General features: G+C 42.2%; 1 protein-coding gene across 1 annotated transcript; it reads left to right on the forward strand.

Annotated features, from left to right (window-relative positions):
• The first annotated feature begins 681 nt into the window (after nucleotides 1–681).
• On the forward strand, nucleotides 682–15,050 carry LOC310993323 (myosin heavy chain, fast skeletal muscle-like). Its single transcript, XM_083981646.1, has 40 exons — nucleotides 682–861; nucleotides 991–1,212; nucleotides 1,293–1,436; nucleotides 1,533–1,689; nucleotides 1,777–1,804; nucleotides 1,887–1,992; nucleotides 2,081–2,173; nucleotides 2,260–2,323; nucleotides 2,405–2,503; nucleotides 2,590–2,693; nucleotides 2,813–2,951; nucleotides 3,066–3,184; nucleotides 3,631–3,780; nucleotides 3,880–4,050; nucleotides 4,147–4,447; nucleotides 4,674–4,738; nucleotides 4,837–4,924; nucleotides 5,105–5,222; nucleotides 5,312–5,435; nucleotides 5,706–5,846; nucleotides 5,940–6,191; nucleotides 6,286–6,528; nucleotides 6,604–6,780; nucleotides 6,854–6,999; nucleotides 10,264–10,354; nucleotides 10,451–10,840; nucleotides 10,940–11,066; nucleotides 11,151–11,269; nucleotides 11,353–11,549; nucleotides 12,250–12,433; nucleotides 12,544–12,709; nucleotides 12,792–12,916; nucleotides 13,005–13,313; nucleotides 13,419–13,622; nucleotides 13,722–13,847; nucleotides 13,936–14,106; nucleotides 14,204–14,308; nucleotides 14,411–14,506; nucleotides 14,601–14,732; nucleotides 14,951–15,050. Exons 2-40 carry the CDS (start codon nucleotides 1,006–1,008, stop codon nucleotides 14,969–14,971), a joined length of 5,799 nt encoding a protein of 1,932 aa, XP_083837772.1. The 5' UTR covers nucleotides 682–861; nucleotides 991–1,005; the 3' UTR covers nucleotides 14,972–15,050.
• Nucleotides 15,051–15,429: the final 379 nt, after the last annotated feature.

Consider the following 15,429-nt stretch of genomic DNA (forward strand, 5'->3'; position numbering starts at 1 on the left):
AAGAAAATTAATATACACATTTTAAAATAAATAAATAAATAAATTCCATGTCATTAAAAATAATTTGAAGCACATGTCATGGAGGCACCGCAACAAATCTTTACAGCATGTGTGTAATAAATTAAAGAATAAAATGTTCAGTAAAAAGGAAAAAAACAACAACAAAAAAAGAAAACAAATCACCAACATTTCCATGCTGTCAAGATGCAATTTATGTATTATCAGATTTTTGTTTAGATAACAGAATTACTGACAATTTATGAGGCTTTACAGTCCATTTGACCACCCCCGTCCATTGCTGTGCAGTAGATATAATTACCTTTGCATCAGCATGGTTTCTGGATGATCTGTAACAAATTAATAATAAACAGGGTAATTTCAATAGGATGATGCTGTTGTCCTCTGGGCCCCAATTAAATTTAAGAACAAGAGAAAAAAAACAAACAAGAAAAAAAGGGTCCTGAAAGCCTTTCAGTTTGCTTCAAGCCTCACTGGTCAACAGAAATATGAAGAGGTGAGGGACGATAAAACAGCCAATAAAGGCAATATGCCATAATTTGTAAACCACACCACATCTTGTATGTGGCCCGTAATAACTTTTGCAGCGTGCACAAACTTAACCTTATAAAAGGATACTAAGAGGACAGAGATGTACACGCTTGACAGCCCCTCGTACTGGTAAGATCATCCATCCATAATAACTGCTCTGAATGTTTTCATTTTAATATGTTTATAAAATATCAATTGGTTAGATATATTTTGGAACAAATCTTCTCTTTAAACGTATCTCTGTGTCTGAAAATATGTACTATGTTTTTAGGATTGTGGAACATAACAACATTTTGACAGAGAGAGGGTCGGGTATGAATATATTTTGAATTTGATGCAACATTTGATTGAATTAAGTTATTTTTGGATTTTCAGCTTCATGAGCTGATGTAACTTCAAAAAGGTGCACTAAAATTACTCTAATTTCTTTTTACCTCACAGACATAAACAGCCACCATGAGTACAGACGCAGAAATGGCCATATATGGCAAAGCTGCCATTTACCTCCGTAAGCCAGAGAGGGAGAGAATCGAGGCTCAAAGCAAACCCTTTGATGCCAAGGCTGCCTGCTATGTGGTTGATAAGACAGAGCTGTACCTGAAGGGAACAATCCTCAAGAAAGATGGTGGCAAAGTCACCGTCAAAGTCCTGGACACTCAGGAGGTTTGTATCATAAATTCAGAGTCATACAGTATATGAGTTAAATGTGATCAGCTCTCATTGTAACCAATTTCCTGTTGCAGGAGAAGACATTTAAAGAGGATGAAGTCTTTCAAATGAACCCTCCCAAGTACGACAAAATTGAGGATATGGCCATGATGACCTATCTCAATGAAGCCTCTGTCCTGTATAACCTCAAAGAGCGTTATGCAGCATGGATGATCTACGTAAGACAATCTGCCAGATGATACACACAATACTGAAAATGATTATACTTGTAGGAAACATAGAGTTAACTGTTTTATCTCTATGATCACTTTCAGACCTACTCTGGTTTGTTCTGTGCCACCGTGAACCCCTACAAGATGCTCCCAGTGTACGATCCTTCAGTTGTGAGTGCCTACAGAGGCAAGAAGCGTATGGAGGCTCCACCCCACATCTTCTCTGTCTCTGACAACGCTTACCAGTTCATGTTAACTGGTACGTCCTTTTCAGTATAAAATGTGTTAGTATGAGGTTTATGTTGTAGAAATAGGTGCTTAATTCCTTTATTTTGTGACTTAACAGACAGGGAGAACCAGTCTGTCTTGATCACGTAAGTTTCATTTTTGTTGATGTTTTTTCCAAGATAATCAAATAGCTTGATCAAACTCTTATAAGTCTTTGTTTATACCTAGTGGAGAATCTGGTGCTGGAAAGACTGTGAACACCAAGCGTGTCATCCAGTACTTTGCCACAATCTCAGTTGGTGGTGGCGAAAAGAAGAAGGAAAGCAAAATCCAGGTATGTCACAATGAATGTATATGCAGTGTGTAAAGTATCTCCACAAGAAAAAACATATCTTGATATGATTTTGTCACTTGGATAATAGGGGTCACTGGAGGATCAGATTATTGCAGCCAATCCACTGCTGGAGGCCTATGGTAATGCCAAAACTGTGAGGAATGACAACTCATCTCGTTTTGTAAGTATGGGGAGATGTCTACAAGAAAAAATTCCTCTTACACCTTGCCAATATCGAGAGATTTTAACAACTGCTGTCCCAAACAGGGTAAATTCATCAGAATCCATTTCGGCACAACTGGCAAACTGGCTAGTGCTGATATTGAGACATGTAAGTAACAATACTAAAAGTGAATACAAATGATTGGAGTTGAGAATTGTCCAGTTTGTGATTTAAGACCCACATTTGCAGATCTGCTGGAGAAGTCTAGAGTGTCATTCCAGCTCCCTGATGAGAGAGGCTACCACATCTTCTACCAGATGATGACCAACCACAAGCCTGAGCTGATTGGTAAGCAGATGCACAATGTTTAATGTACTTAGAGATTTGATTGAAAAACACTCTTATCGAAACTTACCCCATCTTTTCACCTGCAGAAATGTCACTCATCACAACAAACCCCTACGACTTCCCCATGTGCAGCATGGGTCAGATCACTGTGGCCAGTATTGATGACAAAGAGGAGCTGGAAGCCACTGATGTCCGTGATCTTCATTGTTAAAATCTTTACAATAATTTGCATGTTAATGATCAAAATTGCTTTCTTAATGTGTTCTGTGAAGTGATTACGTATTCTGATGACACTTTTTGTGAACACAGAATGCCATTGATATCCTGGGCTTCACTGGTGAGGAGAAGATGGGCATCTATAAATTGACTGGTGCTGTGCTTCACCATGGTAACATGATGTTCAAGCAGAAGCAGCGTGAGGAGCAGGCTGAGCCTGATGGCACAGAGGGTGAGTATTTATGATAATTCATGAAAAATTTGGATGTAACAACAGAGATTCTTGTCCGTCGTTTGTTTCTATTATTAGCAGTCAGTGTAACATAAAACACCTAACTGTTTTTAGTTGCTGACAAGATTGCTTACCTGTTGGGTCTGAACTCTGCTGACATGCTGAAGGCTCTGTGCTATCCCAGAGTGAAGGTCGGGAATGAGTTTGTCACCAAGGGACAGACTGTGCCGCAGGTAAATATGATAGATAGATAGATAGATAGATAGATAGATAGATAGATAGATAGATAGATAGATAGATAGATAGATAGATAGATAGATAGATAGATAGATAGATAGATAGATAGATAGATAGATAGAGTTATGCAGCCTCTCAGCCTCCTTCTCAGCTCCTTTGGGATTTAGTCATCTTCAGAGTGATCAGCTGATCTCGTGTGTATGAGATGCCGGCCGTACTCCATGCATGGCCTTCTAGTACCAGGTGTAGCCATTAAGATTAATAAAACGCATACGCATCTTGGCGAATGCCAATTTTCCTATTAAAACAAACATCAAGTCCATGAAAGATCAAGAAATGCAGTGCAGTTTATCCCTATTTTTAATGACTTTTATAGATGAAATGATAAATACATTGACTTGAGCAGTATTAACCCTGAAGTCATTTTTATGTTGTTATTTAGGTGAAGAACTCAGTGACTGCCCTGGCCAAGTCTATCTATGAGAGGATGTTCTTGTGGATGGTCATCCGTATCAACCAGATGCTGGACACCAAGCAGCAAAGGAATTATTTCATTGGTGTGCTGGATATTGCCGGCTTTGAAATCTTTGATGTAAGCTTCATTCACTGCATTTCAGCCTACAGTACTTTTCATGACAGAATCCTTCTTCTTGCCTGTAAAGGATTAGGTTGACTATTTCTCCTCTAACAGTACAACAGCATGGAGCAGCTGTGCATCAACTTCACCAATGAGAAACTGCAACAGTTCTTCAACCATCACATGTTCGTCCTGGAGCAAGAGGAATACAAGAAGGAGGGTATTATCTGGGAGTTCATTGACTTCGGTATGGACTTGGCTGCCTGTATTGAGCTGATTGAGAAGGTACAGTTTAATTTCTGTGAATCTATATAAAGAGATTCCTCTGAATATTTAACCACCGCATCAGTTCATGGTATATCTCCTTCTGCTTTCTTCAAGCCTATGGGCATCTTCTCAATCCTTGAAGAGGAGTGCATGTTCCCCAAGGCCACTGACACATCCTTCAAGAATAAGCTGTATGACCAGCATCTTGGCAAAACCAAAGCCTTTGAGAAGCCAAAGCCAGCCAAGGGCAAGATTGAGGCCCACTTCTCCCTGGTGCATTATGCTGGCACTGTAGACTACAATATCAGTGGCTGGCTGGACAAGAACAAGGACCCACTGAACGACTCTGTCGTGCAGCTGTACCAGAAGTCCCCTGTTAAAATTTTGGCTGCCCTGTATCCACCTGTTGTTGAGGGTATGATATAGAATTCATTGCAATATTCTTAAGTATATTTCAAGACTATATGTACTATAAATGCTAAACTAAATTTAACATGTGCCCCTCAGTCAATGTGAGGGTCTAAGGGCAGAGGATGTTGGTATGATGCCATGTAAAGCCCTTTGAGACAAACTGTTTGTAAAAATGGGCTATAGAAATTGAATATTAAGTGTAACAAATCTTTTGCACTGAATATCAATAGAGGTCGGCAAGAAGGGTGGCAAGAAGAAGGGTGGCTCTATGCAGACTGTGTCTTCACAGTTCAGGGTAAGGTTAACATTATATACTGAAAAATAACATCACATTTAACTTTTTAAAAAATGCAAGTGGTAGATTTCATGACAATTACTATTTTCCATCTATAGGAGAACTTGGGCAAGCTGATGACTAACTTGAGGAGCACCCATCCTCACTTTGTGCGTTGTCTGATTCCCAATGAGTCCAAGACTCCAGGTACAAAAACACAATCTCATTTGTGTTTTTTATTGTATTTGTAAGGATCCCCATTAGCTGCGCTCTAGAGCACCGCTAGTCTTTCTGGGGTGTGTTTGTTTTGTTTAGGGATAATGTTGCAAGACTTCCAAATAATAACAATTTATTCACCATACTAATGGCCAAATCCCTCTTCCACAGGTCTGATGGAGAACTTCCTGGTCATCCACCAGCTCAGGTGTAACGGTGTGCTGGAGGGTATCAGAATCTGCAGGAAAGGTTTCCCTAGCAGAATCCTCTATGGTGACTTCAAGCAGAGGTATATAGTTTATTAAATATAGGTTAATAATTTAGTTTCATTTAAGACAAGGTAAAGAAAATTCTCACACTCACAATCTCTCATAACAGATACAAGGTACTGAACGCCAGTGTCATCCCTGAGGGCCAGTTCATTGACAACAAGAAGGCATCAGAGAAGCTGCTTGGATCAATTGATGTTCCTCACGATGAGTACAGATTTGGACACACCAAGGTAGGCACCAATGACTATTTACCAATGAAGATAGATTTTTACATTAGAAATACATCTAAATGAACTACCTACTTAATGAGGATAGGTTTTTACATTAGAAATACATCTAAATGAACTACCCACTTAATTTAAATTAGGTTTGTGCAACAGCGGACCATGTGCCAAAGGAGAAGTGACATAGATGCAGAGCAGCCGTCATGTTGCCATTCATAAAACACCTTAAACCATCTGGGGTGCCTTTAAGTTAACATGTATCGTCTGTTTATTCAGGTGTTCTTCAAGGCCGGTCTGCTGGGTACCCTTGAGGAGATGAGAGATGAAAAACTGGCAGCTCTGGTCACCATGACTCAGGCTCTCTGCCGTGGATACCTCATGAGAAGGGAGTTTGTGAAGATGATGGAAAGAAGGCATGTTGGAAAAAGCTATTTACGACACACACATGACAAAGTCATAGTAGGAATAATGACGATTTCCCTATAACACAAACCTCTTCTCTGCAGGGAGAGCATTTTCACCATCCAGTACAACATCCGCTCCTTCATGAATGTCAAGCATTGGCCATGGATGAAGGTGTACTACAAGATCAAACCTCTGCTGAAGAGTGCTGAAACTGAGAAGGAGCTGGCTAATATGAAGGAAAACTATGATAAGATGAAAACTGACCTGGCTGCTGCACTGGCCAAGAAGAAGGAACTGGAAGAGAAGATGGTGTCTCTTGTGCAGGAGAAGAATGATCTGCAGCTCCAAGTAGCATCCGTAAGTACATGTGAACAGATGGCTGTGATTTTTGATGTTTTCTGAAACAAGCGTTTGATGTGCTAACAGAGTGCATTCATGCAACATGATCTAGGAAGGAGAGAATCTGTCAGATGCTGAGGAGAGATGTGAGGGACTCATCAAGAGCAAGATTCAGATGGAGGCCAAACTCAAAGAGACAACTGAGAGACTGGAAGATGAAGAGGAAATCAATGCTGAGCTTACTGCTAAGAAGAGAAAGCTGGAGGATGAATGCTCTGAGCTGAAGAAGGATATTGATGACCTGGAGCTTACCTTGGCCAAGGTGGAAAAGGAGAAACATGCCACTGAGAACAAGGTTTGTCAACACCATTAGATAAAGGAAAATCAGCACAATAGCTGTTTAATAACAAAATCTTTCTTGCAACCATAGGTGAAGAACCTGACAGAGGAGATGGCCTCTCAGGATGAGAGCATTGCTAAGCTGACCAAGGAGAAGAAAGCCCTCCAGGAAGCTCATCAGCAGACTCTTGATGACCTGCAGGCTGAGGAAGACAAAGTCAACACTCTGACCAAGGCCAAGACCAAGCTTGAACAGCAAGTTGATGATGTAAGTTTTTAAAGACTTGGCAAAACTAGACCTTTCATGAACATATTAATATTTTTTTCATATCAACGTGCAGCTTGAGGGTTCCCTGGAGCAAGAGAAGAAGCTGCGTATGGACCTTGAGAGAGCTAAGAGAAAGCTCGAGGGTGACCTGAAACTGGCCCAGGAATCCATCATGGATCTTGAGAATGACAAGCAGCAATCTGATGAGAAGATCAAAAAGTAAGAGATTGATTTTCTTCTCTACTTAAAGGTATTCAGAAAAGAAAATTGATTTTGAGCCCACTATGGGTCTTAACTCATTGAGTGCCACGCTCCTTTCCAAAGTTTTAATCAAGTGTACCGGCAATTTAGACCATTTTTGACTTTTTATGTAGAGCCATAGTGTATTCTATATTATTGCCACCAACACATACTGTAGCTCAATTGAAAGGTTTAACGTTATGCTTCAAATGACCACAAACCGTTTGTTTCTACGTGCCTCCGTTCCTGAGAAAAGTCAAGCTAAACATGGCTGGGTTTCACCAAAATCCCTCCTTTTTTTCTAGAAAAGGAGATAGAGCGTCTTTTATGAAAGGTGCGCTGTTTGTGTCTGTCGCTCTTCTGACACTCGCATTTCTGGATCAAAGGGCTCGTATAAGATAAATATATACAACAATTGTTGTTCTATTCACAAAACCACCATCGGGGGCGGGGGGGGGGGGCGCCACTAAACAACAATAACACAGACGCACCGTGCCGTGTCACAGCCTCTCGCCGCGGAACGTGAGGGTTTGCCGGCCACCGCGGCTCGCAAACACCGGTCCCGCCGGTGGTCGCGGTCCTTCTGTGGTAGGTGGTGCCGGTCTGCTTTGACCCAGAGACCATCAGATTTTACCGCGGGAGGACTTTGGGGAGGACACGGTGTTGCTCCAGATTAAGACCGGGCGGGACAGTCGGCCCATCTGCATGCAGAACTCCGTTTGCAGAAGCTGAGTTATGATAAAAACTTCCAGATCATGAGCTGTCATGTGACTTTGATCGTCATCTATTTCAGTTCTCCTCGTCGTAGAGTCCCCAAATTTACATATAATGTGTATTAAAGTGTCTGTTTTCATAATTAAAAAAAAAAAGCAAAAAACGAAAAATTTCGTTTTTGGCACTCAACGCATGGGAACGAAAAACGAGAAATTACGTGGTTGGCACTCAATGAGTTAAAATTTGTGTAATCACTCATCTATCAGATGATGTAGACCAAACTTTGTGCAAAATTCTATTTTCGAGGTGAAAGTGAGGTAGTCTTTTTCCGCATTGGATAATGCAGGGGCACAAATTATGCGTCACGTTACTCACGATTCATCAGCCAGTGATATTGGATCCGTCATCCGTCAATCAAACGTATGAGAAAAGCGAGGAGACTCGTCCACCACCACCGACACAAACTCTCCTCCATCCCTACTCCACTCTCCTCCTCCGGATCCCTGCGGTCTATCACTTAGGGCGTATTCACACCAGGAAAGTCCAATAGTTCACTTGCTTTGGTGTGGACTAAATTTTATTTATTTTTTTTACTTGGTGCGGTTTGTATTCACATTGCATTTTTTCACAAGCGGATCAACTTTGTAAACAAAAGCATGTGTGTCCCACAGTAGCTCAATCATTGGATAAAAATGATCAGCGGGATCATCCACGAAAAGTAGTGGAGGTCATGAATGCGTTTCTTGCTGCTTTTTCCAATTTGGTAGTATTTCCAGTTGCACCTGTCCTGTGCTTATTCATCACTTGGAGCTATGTGGCCTAGTGCAGCAGTCCCCGTGAACGATGGTCAGACAACAAACACACAGACGTCTGCATGTGCGTCTGAAGGATGGTGCACTAAAAAAATGAAAAAAAGGACGGCACAGCAAAAAACAAACAAAACAAAAAACATAATCATTATCTCAGGATGCCGCATTGCTGATCGGCATAAGCCTAGTCACATTTATTTCTGTTAACGGTTAGGATTAATCGGATAACGACTTTCTGTTATCAGTTATTCCTTAAAGGGATATTCCGGCGTAAATTTAACCCATGGTCCAACGCACCGTAACACCGAGTTAGACCCCCCCTCGAGAGATGTAGTCTGCTAACCGCTAGCTTCTCTAGTTGTAGCAAGTTTAGCAATGACCGCACCATAACAAACAGCGCAGTATACGCTTGTATACGGACCCACTAGCCACCGATCAAAAAGCCACTTATAGCCACAAATAATGCTCAGAACAGCACCAAACGTCATCAACAGTACAAACAGGGTCCCAGCCCATAATATGAGGTATCAGACATCTGTTAGCTTAGCCTGGTTTCTATTGAAAAGAAACGAAAACAACTCACCCACTCTGCTCCAGCTATACGCTACGCAGCAACTTTCCGCGTCACACACACGTCCGAGGCCGACTGGTAGCACAAACATCTGGTTTCAGCGGCCACCGACAGGCAGTGACCACCAGACTGACCACTTGATTCCCCCAGGTCCAGCACATATCCTCCACCAGCTCTCTCCCTCTGTCACTTTTAGCCTCCATTTCCAGAACATAGTCTCCACCGCAGCTGCCCCTCTTTGACTTTACTCCTCCATTTCCTTCAGCTTGTCTTCAGTAAACTCGGTCTCAAACTGATAGTGGCGCCCATCGAAATGAAACCAGTCGTTGTTGTTCTCAAACTCCATAAACTCAGCCGTGTTTTCCCTGCTGTGATGTCTCCTTCACTAAATTATAGACAGTCTCTTCCTGCAACGAACGGCGTCCTGATCGCGCGTGTGACGTCGCTTCTAATCTCGCGCTTGTTTACGCAATTCTCTCCGTTCATTTCCCTGTGAACACTCGATAATAACTTTTATAAACTGATAGGCAAGATACATAGGAACTTTGGCTGCATTATATGGAGTAATACACACACATTCATCCTTGAGCTGCGGGACTCTACTTCACTCGGTAATCGTCTCCACGCCAGCTGACTACCTGTACAAGCAGACATCACAGATATGGGGGAATCAAGTGGTCAGTCTGGTGGTCACGCTGAAACCAGATGATTTGTGCTGCCAGTCGGCCTCGGACGTGCCTGGACTCTATGTTGGACACGGACAGTTGCTGCATAGCGTATAACTGGAGGAGAGTGGGTGAGTTGTTTTCGTCTCGTTTCAATAGAAACCAGGCTAAGCTGACAGATGTTTGATGCCTCGTATTACCGGGACCCTGTTTGTACTGTCGATGAGGTTTGGTGCTGTTCTGAGCATTATTTGTGGCTATAAGTGGCACACACGGAGCTCGGTCCTGCCCCAAACATTAAATATCCCGCCCACTCGATAACAACCAATCAAATTTGTTTTCCTTACTTGGGTAAACTCGTGGAAGGAGGCGCGACAAACAGGACAAACGGCCATTTCTGAAAACCTTTAAAAAGTACTTTTACATTTGTGACACACTCAGTGGGTTGCGTACTCAAACACTGCATTTTTAAAAATTCACACAGGAAGGACTTTGAAACCAGCCAGCTCCTCAGCAAGATCGAGGATGAGCAGTCAATGGGTGCTCAGCTCCAGAAGAAGATCAAGGAGCTTCAGGTACTGACACTGATAGAATGTATTGGTGCATACCTTTGGTATGTTTTATTCTAATGTTCACTGCTGACTGAAACACAACATGTTTACATTAAACAGGCCCGTATTGAGGAACTGGAGGAAGAGATTGAGGCTGAGCGTGCTGCTCGTGCCAAGGTTGAGAAGCAGAGGGCTGACCTTTCCAGGGAACTTGAGGAGATCAGCGAGAGGCTGGAGGAGGCCGGTGGTGCCACTGCTGCTCAGATTGAGATGAACAAGAAGCGTGAGGCTGAGTTCCAGAAGCTGCGTCGTGACCTGGAGGAGTCCACTCTGCAGCATGAAGCTACTGCTGCTGCTCTTCGTAAGAAGCAGGCTGACAGTGTTGCTGAGCTGGGAGAGCAGATCGACAACCTCCAGCGTGTCAAGCAGAAGCTTGAGAAGGAAAAGAGTGAATACAAGATGGAGATTGATGATCTCTCCAGCAACATGGAGGCTGTGGCCAAATCAAAGGTAAATGAGATATTAAATTGCAATCTGATAATTATATTATTATAATAACCGAGGGATTCATAAATAAAACAATTCATTTCCATTTTTTCTCGACTCAAGGGAAATCTTGAAAAGATGTGCCGTACTCTTGAGGACCAATTTAGCGAACTGAAGACCAAGAATGATGAACATGTTCGCCAAATCAATGACATAAGTGGACAGAGAGCACGTCTCCTGACAGAAAACGGTTTGTTTAACACACTGTTTACCTACAGTAATCTTCAGTGTACAACAAAGACACACTAATGTTTGATGATCATTTTTAAACTAGGTGAGTTTGGCCGTCAAATTGAGGAGAAAGAGGCTCTTGTCTCCCAGCTGACCAGAGGCAAACAGGCCTTCACTCAGCAGATTGAGGAGCTGAAGAGGCAGGTTGAAGAGGAGGTTAAGGTAAAAAAATTTAACATCTGCCCTGGTTTTATTTAATGTCATTTAGACATTTGGTGCATTCAAGCATACGTTTCTTCCACTAGGCCAAGAATGCACTTGCTCATGGAGTGCAATCAGCTCGCCATGACTGTGACCTGCTGAGGGAACAGTTTGAGGAGGAGCAGGAGGCCAAGGCTGAGCTGCAGCGTGGAATGTCCAAGGCCAACAGTGAGGTGGCTCAGTGGAGAACTAAGTATGAAACTGATGCTATCCAGCGCACTGAGGAGCTTGAGGAGGCCAAGTGAGTACCACTCAGACAATGAAATGAAAGACATTGGTGTCAATAAGCATATAAATCAAAGTACTTTCTTTGCATTTTCTAAAATAAGTAAAACTTGACACTACAGTAATGGTAACTGGTCTTAACATAGGGGGTGTTTAATCTAAGAACAATAACATCTAACAATATATCTTACAAAAATATCTGTAAAAGGCACTAGTAAATTTAAGGTTTTTAAAGTAACATTGCGGAGTTTTTCGGCCTTAAAATAATGTTTCCAGACTCATTGCAATGGTAGAAAAATGGTTAATAGGATGAATGGTGCTGCCGCTGCAGCCTGAGCGGGGTTGCGTCAGCTGAAACTGCACCATGTAACTTCCCTGCACGGGTACGAAACACTGCCCCCCCTCCTCCCCCCCTCCCCTCTGCGTTGAGGGAGAGACGTGGTGGGTAAAAGCGAAACTTACGGTTCCCCTCCGGTCGTCGTCGCCGCTGCCGCCGCCACCACCGCCCCCCGACCCCCTTCACCTCCTCCCCCAACCACCCGCCACACAGTGTCCTTGCAAGTATGTGGGAAATACTGTTGTTTATTAATGGGAATAAACGCTTTTTCCCCCCAGACGATAGCGCTTCTCAACCAGATGGTGGAATCACTGAGCTGAAACTCCGCAAATATTGCTTTAAGGACTGACAAGAAAATGTAACACTTTTTTTTTTAAAGGAAAAAGCTGGCTCAGCGCCTTCAGGATGCTGAGGAACAGATTGAGGCTGTGAATTCCAAGTGTGCCTCTCTGGAGAAAACCAAACAGAGGCTCCAGAGTGAGGTTGAGGACCTCATGATTGATGTTGAGAGGGCTAATGGACTGGCTGCTAACCTAGACAAGAAGCAGAGGAACTTTGACAAGGTAATAATGTTAATCTTGTGTGGTCAGGTCAAATTGTTTACAATAAAAATATGTTTTTTGTTTTCATATTAGTACATAACTAATGAAACCATATTAATTGTGTCACTCAGGTGTTGGCAGAGTGGAAGCAAAAGTATGAGGAGGGTCAGGCCGAGCTTGAAGGAGCTCAGAAGGAGGCTCGTTCTCTAAGCACTGAACTGTTCAAGATGAAGAACTCATATGAGGAAGCTCTGGATCACCTGGAGACCATGAAGCGTGAAAACAAGAATCTGCAGCGTAAGTTCCTGCCTCATTGCATTGGAAACTAGGTTTAAATTTTGAGGCTTACTGATTACTAACCACACGTGTCTCTCTACAGAGGAGATCTCAGATCTGACTGAACAGATGGGTGAGACTGGCAAGAGCATCCATGAGCTGGAAAAGTCCAAGAAGCAGGTGGAGACAGAGAAGACTGAGATCCAGACAGCTCTTGAGGAGGCTGAGGTACATTTTTTATCTGAGGAGATAAAAATCTGCATACTGTGAAAGATATCAAGGCAAGGATGAACATTTTATTTGTTGATGTCAATAGGGAACTCTGGAACACGAAGAGTCTAAGATCCTGCGTGTCCAGCTGGAGCTCAACCAGATCAAGGGTGAGGTGGACAGGAAGCTGGCAGAAAAAGATGAAGAGATGGAGCAGATCAAGAGGAACAGCCAGAGGGTGATTGACTCCATGCAGGGTACTCTGGATTCTGAAGTCAGGAGCAGGAATGATGCCCTGAGAATCAAGAAGAAGATGGAGGGAGATCTGAATGAGATGGAGATTCAGCTGAGCCATGCCAATCGCCAGGCTTCTGAGTCCCAGAAGCAGCTGAGGAATGTGCAGGGACAGTTCAAGGTATTGTTGTCATGGTGCTGCTGCACAAACTACAGTACAGTGAGTGGATCCACAAAAGGTGTCAATCGTGTTAAATCTAAATATTTTAATATACTTTTTAACTAGGATGCCCAACTGCACCTTGATGATGCTGTCAGAGCCCAGGAAGACCTCAAGGAACAGGCTGCTATGGTGGACCGCAGAAATGGTCTTATGGTTGCTGAAATTGAGGAACTTAGAGCTGCTCTGGAACAGACAGAGAGAGGACGCAAGGTTGCTGAACAGGAGCTGGTGGATGCCAGTGAGCGTGTTGGACTTCTGCACTCTCAGGTGATAATCATTTCAACAATTTAAAAAACAAATAAGGTTTAATGATGCAAAAATGAGGCATGTTACCACATAAGTGACATTTCTCTTTAAACCTCTCAGAACACTAGCCTTCTGAACACCAAGAAGAAGCTTGAATCTGACCTGGTTCAGGTCCAGAGTGAAGTTGATGACAGCATTCAGGAAGCAAGAAATGCAGAGGACAAGGCAAAGAAGGCCATCACCGATGTAGGTTTAAATTTAATTTGGTCATAGTACTACTCCAGTTAAAATGTGTTTTTTATGAGACTTCTAACCCCAATTTTATATTCTCTAGGCTGCCATGATGGCTGAGGAGCTGAAGAAGGAGCAGGATACTAGCGCTCACCTGGAGAGGATGAAGAAGAACCTGGAGGTTGCTGTTAAGGACCTGCAGCACCGTCTGGATGAGGCTGAGAACCTGGCCATGAAGGGTGGCAAGAAGCAGCTCCAGAAACTCGAGTCTAGGGTACAACAGTCATGTTAATATTTTGCAAGTTGAGCAGAAGTAAAAAGATACACAAAAGACATTTTAAGTATTGCATACATTTTCCTGTTTTCTGAAGGTGCGTGAGCTGGAGACAGAGGTTGAGGCTGAGCAGAGACGTGGAGCAGACGCTGTTAAGGGTGTCCGCAAGTATGAGAGGAGAGTGAAGGAGCTCACCTATCAGGTAAAGCTGTGATCACAGTTAACATGTACAGTATAAATCCATCCAATATCAGTTTCCTTCTCATTATAACATGTACAATGTAATGAATATTTCATATTACAGACCGAGGAGGACAAGAAAAACGTTGCCAGGCTGCAGGATCTGGTCGACAAGCTGCAACTCAAGGTTAAGTCCTACAAGAGGCATGCTGAGGAAGCGGTAAGGGCAAAACATGTATTTGAAAAATTCAATGCACAGTATATATGCTGGCCTTTTTGAAAATGTAAACACTTTACAATATATTCTATTCCAGGAGGAGCAGGCCAATGTTCATCTGTCCAAGTGCAGGAAGATCCAGCATGAGCTGGAGGAGGCTGAGGAGCGTGCTGACATTGCTGAGTCCCAGGTCAACAAGCTCAGAGCTAAGACCCGTGATTCTGGCAAGGTAATGGAATATAAAATATCTATCAAAGCCCATGCTCCAGTCCATCATATCAAATGTATGACACCCTTTTTGAAAACAAATGCCTTGAATAACATTGCAAACAAACCACAACATGTACTCAAGAGTGTGATATTAATGTAAAATGAATGAATGAAAATATGTGCTGCAAACTATTCATTCATTGTCTTTTTTGTTTCTTTTTTTTTTTTTTTTTACAGGGAAAAGAAGCAGCTGAGTAAAGCACCCTAGCTGATTGGCTGTTCCTATTCATATAATATGAAGTGAACTAGTCCAAATAAAACTGATTTTCATGTTAAATTGCTGTCTGTGTTGATTTGAACTTATTATTTCATGAGAAAGAGTAACTATGAGATTTGGGTCACTGGTGACACAGGTAGATATCATTCCACAGTTGACACTGGAATATCTGACTAATATCTGTAAAAAAAAATGTCACTGTTAAAATGACAGCAAGATATTCTTTACTATTACGGTAGATGAATAATAGTATTGCTGATTCTACAGTGATGGTGTTTGTTTTCACATTTTAATTGTAAGAATTACCATTGAAAAACACCATTTACATTTAAATTTCATATAAAATAAGGTTTGTGCCATGAAATATGAAAAGACTTTAAAATCAACTGTGTAAATTATAAAATACATAATCACAGTGTAAAAATGTCCCTGAATTACT

This window comes from Trachurus trachurus, assembly GCF_905171665.1.
Source record: "Trachurus trachurus genome assembly, chromosome: 1".
In the NCBI taxonomy this organism is placed as follows: Eukaryota; Metazoa; Chordata; class Actinopteri; order Carangiformes; family Carangidae; genus Trachurus; species Trachurus trachurus.